This window comes from Ostrea edulis, chromosome 3 (assembly GCF_947568905.1).
Source record: "Ostrea edulis chromosome 3, xbOstEdul1.1, whole genome shotgun sequence".
Lineage (NCBI taxonomy): Eukaryota > Metazoa > Mollusca > Bivalvia > Ostreida > Ostreidae > Ostrea > Ostrea edulis.
In genome coordinates this window covers 74,318,835-74,326,542 of record NC_079166.1, presented here as the reverse complement: position 1 = coordinate 74,326,542, position 7,708 = coordinate 74,318,835, and the positions used below count along the sequence as shown (strand labels likewise).

At 34.8% G+C, this 7,708-nt stretch overlaps 1 protein-coding gene across 3 annotated transcripts in view; it reads right to left on the bottom strand.

Annotated features, from left to right (window-relative positions):
- The window catches only part of LOC130052831 (uncharacterized), a 112,262-nt gene that overhangs the window by 41,485 nt on the left and 63,069 nt on the right, over nt 1-7,708 (bottom strand). For 2 of the 3 annotated variants that reach the window (XM_056158916.1, XM_056158918.1), the window contains exon 2: nt 3,588-3,766. In XM_056158916.1, coding sequence (XP_056014891.1) covers nt 3,588-3,692 — 105 coding nt within the window. In that variant the 5' untranslated portion in view covers nt 3,693-3,766. Of the gene's footprint in view, nt 1-3,587; nt 3,767-3,954; nt 4,026-7,708 lie in introns of all 3 variants that reach the window. The other variant, XM_056158917.1, reaches the window with a different exon arrangement.

Sequence of the window (7,708 nt, the reverse complement as noted above, 5' to 3'; positions counted from 1 at the left end):
AGGGTATTTGCTATGTCATATAATTTAGCGTCATCATTTCTAATTGAGGTCATGGCTAGTTTGGCTACCTAGTTTAAGGTCACGATATACTTTCCCCTTAAGGTAACTCCATACTTGCATTATCATCTGATGAAAGTATAGAAAGTGTTTCCATTTATCGCAATAAAAACTAATATATTGGCAAATAAATTATATCTATTGGTCATGACTTTTTAAGATGTGAGACATACATGTCAATGTCAGAAAATTGCAATTTCCAAAAGTACAACAGCATTATCAAAATTTCACAGAAGCTGGTTATTGTGATATTGCAATAAAATATTCATTACAATTTCATATAACTTTCTGTACAAAAATATACAAAACATCTGTGCAAAATAAATGAAACCTATCACATTATGGGCCCAATGAAGAAATCAATGAAAACAGAGTTATTGCCCTTGGATTCAATATTTTGAAATATATATCATTGATTGTTCATATATATAGGTAAAATATTAAATAAAACATGACAACACGTTGTAAAACGTAAGTGCTTTCTCTCCTTTGTGTACATAAGCAACACATTCAAGTACCAGAATACCGTAAAATAAAACTGAGTGAACATTTAGACGTGTGTGGAAATGGACATTTTAACATTTTTCCTTTTTACAAACTTTTCACGGACAATTTAGTGGAAAGGAGAGAAAAAGAAAAAATATTTCATTCGCTCATTTAGAGCTACGCTTAATAGGTTAATGTAAATTCTTTGTATTACGTCACAATAATACGCTCCAAATGACTCCCTCTGCATTGTGACGTCATTATAGTGTTATAGTCATAACAACATAATAATTATGTAAAACGTCTGAAGATTTTTTAAAAATGAAAGCGCTTACGTTTTACAACGTGTTGTCATATTTTATTTAATATTTTACCTATTGATTACCGGACACTGAGGCAATTTTTCATATTTGGATATATATATATTATAGGGTTATTGAACTTATATCGGTGAATATTGGCACGAGTTGGCTGTGAAAATGAACGAGCAAGCTCGTGCATTTTGACAGCCAACGAGTGCCAATATCCACCTATATAAGTTCAATAACCCTTTTATTATATAGCTAAAGTATTTGGTTGTTAAGTTATATCCATTTTCACTCAAACTACACCAAAATAGATGAGAATTCATCAATATTGCCAGTGTGCAATAACAGCATGCATTTCTTAACTGTTCAATATTTAACCCATCATTAATGCATGAAGCAAACTGATTTTGTAAATGGGGACATCATAATTTATGTACAGTAAAACATAATACCGGCTCTGTCAAATTCGGAGGACCGTCGTCTGCCATTTTTGCTTGTTTACGTCGCTACGGTAACGTCAATATTGAACGCTCATACTCGGAATGTTTCGGGCGCATACAATTTACGCAATGTAAAGTTAGCGTTCAATAAATTCTCAGGATATTGAACGCTAACATTCTCTAGATTTTACGTAGATTTTATATTGGACTATTTATTAGCTATATAATAAATATATATATATATATATATATATATATATACACACACACACACAAAGTAACTTAAGACTTTGAAATATTTTATGTTTAACAAAATTCTTCCCAATAACTATCATAACTATTGGAAAAGACAAACTTTATGATCCTTATCATGCATAAATCCAAATTATAAATCATTGATTTTACAAAATCTTATGACGTCACATGATGGTGGAATCACTTTAAAGATCAGGGTTAAATGGTTCTAAGCCACAAATTCAGTGTGCAAGGTACATGTCAAAAACAGGAAAGCTTACAGACAGACATTTGCATTATATGTCTAATACACAAGATGAGGATGTTTGTAATACATATATCATTATGAATTTACTTTTTTTGTTTTGTTCATCAAAGCAATATCATTTTGAAAAATCTACAATTTGTTGCTTCAGAATTCATTGATATATTTGTATCCAAGAATGATACATTGTCTGACAGAAAAGCGATTCAACCACAAAATGGACCCGCATTGGATGCCAGGGGGAAGAATAAGACCTCCAAAATACATGGTCATGGACTGTTGAAGCAGAGATGAAAGGCCTGGGTCATAGCCATGAAACAGTGGAAGTCCTTTTTTGTTACCCTACATGCCAAAAGGCATATAAATGTGCACTGTGCAAGAAAGAATGGTAAGCATGGTAAGATTCGTAATGATTGATACATCAGTCTTGTGATTCTTAATTAAGAGTGCTACTCAATATTTGAAAGATGCTTTACATAATTAATGTACAAATATGTCTTCATTGGTACTGTGAAGGAAAAGGTGGTCAACTTTTAATGTAAACAAGAGATGTTTGTAAAACACATATACCCCCCATGGTGCAAAATTGAAAAGGGTTATACGCACACACATCATTTAATTGAGAGTAGTATCATCAATTCAAAATATTGAGCAGACAATATCTTCCTATGTCAAGAGTGGATTGACCATGTGACCTAAAAATCAATAGGGGTCATCAACTCCTGAAGATGTACCAGTGTACCAAGTTTGATGTCTGTCAAGCAAAGGGTTCTCAAGATATTGAACAGACAGTATATTCCTATGTCCAATTTGACCCTTGACTTTTGACCATGTGACCTTAAAATAATTAGTAGTCATCTTCTCCTGAAGATGTACCAGTGTACCAAGTTTGATGTCTGTCAAGCAAAGGGTTCTCAAGATATTGAGTGGACAGTATATTCTTATGTACAGTTTAACCCTTGACCTTTGACCACGCAACCTCAAAATCAATAGGTGTCATCTTCTCCTGAAGATGTACCAGTGTACCAAGTTTAATGTCTGTCAAGCAAAGGGTTCTCAAGATATGGAGCAGACAGTATATTCCAATGTCCAGTTTGACCCTTGACCATGTGATCTGAAAATCAATAGGGGTCGTCTTCTCCTGAAGACGTACCAGTGTACCACGTTTGAATGGTCAGTATATTCCTATGCCCAGTTTGACCCTTGACCTTTGACCATATGACCTCAAAATCAATAGGGGTCATCTACTCCTTAGGATGTACCAGAGTGCCAATTAAGTTTGATGTCTTTCAAGCAAAGGGTTCTCAAGATATTGAGCGGACATTATATTCCTATGTCCAGAGTAGATTGACCCTTGACCTTTGACCTGAAAAACAATAGGGATCCTCTTCTACTCATAACTAACCCAAATATGAAATTTCATTATCATCAAGTGAATGGTTCTCAAGATATTGAGCGGACAACACATGGTCTACAGACCGACCGACAGTTGCAAAACAATATGCCCCCTCTTTTTCAAAGGGGGGCATAAAAATTAACAGAAGCATACCATGAATACCAGATGGAAATTATAGGAAACTACTTGTATATAGAATCAAGAAAAAGTTGGATTCAAAAATAATTTAAATTGTCTTTTCTGCTCAGATCAACAAGACTCTCTATATGAATTTCTGTTGATAATGAAATACATGACTAAAATGGAAATTACTGAGATCTTCTGATTTAGTGTGTGTACAGGGTGACACTGAGATCTTCTGACTTAGTGTGTGTACAGGGCGACACGTTTTCCACACAAACCTTTGTCCATCTTTTCACCAAAACTGCTGAGTTTACTCCATTAGGAATATAACATGTAGCAAGTAAAACCATCAACCAAGAACTGTCAAATGGGAAACCTGACATCGTGATACTTCAGTGGATGTTTCAAGCGTCTTTTGGAATTTCAAGGTGCGCTGTCATCAGAGGTAGACCAGGAACTAATAATAATTTCAAAAACATGTAGATTAATGCACGAAACAAAATAATCATGTTGATGTCATCATGTAATGTCATAATTCACTAAAAGACAGTGTTAAACTTCTACCTGTAATAAAGTTATTGTATTGTTTCACATGTGATGAGGATTACTGGATTAGGTATACAGTACTAGAGCTATAGTACTTACAATCAATGGTAGATTATATGATGGTATACAGGAAATTCCATGTTAAAATCATGTCAAACACTTTTCCCTTCCTGTAACATATATATAAATTATATATATATATATATATATATATCTACATTTTTGGAAACACAGAACTAGCTTACACTGGGACCTCTTTCATGCACACACACACACATAGATCTAGTGTTAAATATATTTAGCAAACTAGCATGGCGCTGCGCCATGCCCTTTTTGGCTTGCGCCATGCCCTTTTTTCTCTATATTTAAAAAAAAAATTTGTTATTATAAACAATTAGCAGGGTTGTCACAAACGCAAGAATCTGTGTCCTAGATGCGGAAAATTCATTTGGGACCAAGTTTGTCTGATATGGCGAGTCCTGCGGACGCGTCAGTGACAGTCACGGACTCAGAGTAAAAATCATATTTTTCATAGCAGCCGATATTTTGTATCAATTAAAACTCGTAGTAGGAAAAAATCTAGGTAAAATGTTATGCTCTAGTGAACCGAAATAATACCACCGAGTTCACAGTGTCCCAATCCGACTTGTTTGTTTAGCATCAGTCAATTAGGTGCGAATTAGAATATATATATATATTCAAAATATAATTAGATAACATGCAAAATGAAGAACGTTTTGCCACTAGCAGTTATTTAATCTTATAGGGTTATTGAATTTATATTGGTGAATATTAGCACGAGTTGGCTGTGAAAATGCACGAGCTTGCGAGTGCATTTTGACAGCCAACAAGCCAACTCGCAAGCTCGTGCATATATTCACCAATATAAGTTCAGTAACCCTTTTATTATATAGCTGAAATATTTAGTTCTTAAATTATATTCCTTTTCACTCAAAATACTCCAAAATAGACGAGAATTCATCAATATTGGCATCAAAGATGAAGGTGTGCAATACCAGCATGCATTTCTTAACTGTTCAATAATTAAACCCGTCATTAGATCTAGTCAGATTAGTGCATGAAGCAAACTGATTTTGTGAATGGGGACATAATTTATGTACAGTAAAACATTTTGTTTAAATAAATGAATATGATATCAAATACCGGCTCTGTCAGATTCGGAGGACCATCGTCTGCTATTTTGGCTTGTTACGTCGTTACGGTAATGTCAATATTAAACGCTCATACTCGGAATGTTTCGGACGCACACAATTTACGCAATGCAAAGTTAGCGTTCAATAAATTCTCAAGATATTGAACGCTAACATTCTCTAGATTTTACGCAGATTTTATAATAGACTATTTATTAGCTATATAATAATATTAGTTATTACTTTATTTGGTTGTTTTACAAATGTTTGTCTTGCGGTAGCCATTTTTATTGGAATCGAAAGTAGCGTAGTTTGTAAACTTTGGTAGGTTTTTCAGATCATCGGCAAACAAACTAGTACGCATCTATTTTACAATAATTATTTGATTAAAATGCTGTTTAATATACACGTATCAACACTTCGCCGCGAGTTACGTCCCTTTGCGGGGTCAGTCAAAAACCAAGTTTTCCTTCTTTACCTTACCAAATGCAAGATGTTATTACTTTGAATTTTAGCCAATTACCAAGTTTTCATACAAGTTAATGGGTTGCCCCAATCTGGGGCATTATTGTAGTTGACTGCAATTGATGGAAAAATTACAGATGTCAAAGCTACAGATAAGAAAATTGCAAAGGCCAACGCAGGGAAATACGATTTTTATCAGGGAGATGGCGGACAAAGGACATAACTTTCGCGAAGTGTTGATACCTGTATTGAATAGGGTTGTTGTGATGATAGGAGATTCGGGGGAAATAATTCTGTTGGCGTGGACAATTAATCGTCCGTGGCCAAGCCGTGAATGATTAAAAATAAATCTTAAAATTGACATGTTTTGTATTACTTTACATTTTAATTATCTTATATAAGAAAGACTCATTAGATATCCATGAGACTCATCAAATTTTCATGGGACTCGTCAAATTTACGTGGGACTCAAGCTGCTTATAAACCACCAGTCCGGACTCGTCTTCAATAATTTCTTGTGACAACCCTGTACATGTAATTGTTCTTTATTTCACAATGTTGATTGCATAGTTTAAAATCAAGGCAGCAGGTATTAACTTTTAAAGAGGTTAAATGATTATTCTATAGTATTACTACCATAGTATGATACAATGAAAGTGCAGGGTTTGACACTATTATAAGGCACGTCCGACCGACCGAGTCTACTAAATGATAGGTCCGGTCGGGTAAAATGTTGATTCACTAGTCCGACTGGTCGTGTTAAATAATAAACAAGAAACTACCAATCTTGAACCGTGTGGTGCAATAATCTCTATTTTTAGTTCTAATAATTAAATAAGTCGCGGTCGGTAGTTATGTTTTACGACATCTACTCGATGTTAATTTTAAACAGTTTAATTGAATTGACTATAATAAAGTGTTTATCAAGTTAATAAATTACGTCGTAAACGTTTGTCATTTACATGAAGAATTTAAATATGGAGAAACTATCAGGGGGTTTTTCTGGAAAGTTGGTCAGGGCTAGTGGATATAAAGTCAGGTCTAGTAAAATTCATTTGAAGTAGCCCGACTGGTCTAGTGCTCAAATAAGTAAATGTCAAACCCTGAAGTGCCCCAAAATTGTCTTGCCGTGACGAAAAGATATGTGTGCATGCACTCTCTAGATGGGTGGTTTAAAAAACAAGAGGTCCATGGGTCACATCGCTCACCTGAGTCACCTTGGTCCATATCAGAAGACTTTCCATATATATTTGCATGTAAAACCGTAGTCCCTATCATGGCCCCAACCTACCTCTGGAGGCCATGGTTTTTGCAATCTTGAATCTACACTATGTCAGAAAGCTTTCATGTAAATGTGAACTTCTTTGGCCCAATGGTTCTTGAGAAGATTTTCCCTATATATTTGTATGTAAAACTTTGATTACCTATTGTGGCCCCATCCAACCCCCGGGGACCATGATTTTAACAAACCTGAATCTGCACTATATCAGAAAGCTTTCATATAAATCTCAGCTTTTCTGGCTCAGTGGTTCTTGAGTAGAAAATTTTGAAAGATTTTTCCTATATATTTGTATGTAAAACTTTGATCCCCCTTGTGACCCCATCCTACCCCCAGGGAGCATGATTTTAACAAACTTGAATCTGCATTATATCAGGAAGCTTTCATATAAATCTCAGCTTTTCTGGCTCAGTGGTTCTTGAGAAGATTTTTAAAGATTTTCCCTAAATATTTGTATGTAAAACTTTGATCCCCTATTGTGGCCAGTGCTCCAAGTCACATCTGCTATCAGGTCGCAAAATGGCGACCTAGAAATATTTCTGGTTCCCATTTTCAAATTTCTAGTCACCATGTTCAAAATTTCTACTCGCCATGGTAAAAGATTTTGTAAATAAGACCTACAAGTTTTTTTTTTAATTTGAATATCTTTCAAGAAGAAAATATACACCCATGTATGCGTTTTGTTTGTTTTATTTTTAAACTGAATAGAAATGTGCTGTGAAACATGCTGATGCTAACAAGTCGAGTATTTACTCTGGCAAAAGTTGTATTGCATTGGGCCATCCTGTATATTTTACAGTACGCTTCTGGGGAAGAAAACTCAGCGTTCCACACAAGGATTTGCTTTAAAGTCCTCAATAAGTGGGCCTTCACTGCTTATTCGAATAAGAGATTCTACTTTTGTTGGATCTTTTGCTGAACAATCAGTACCAGCATCAATAAGAACACTACATCCTGT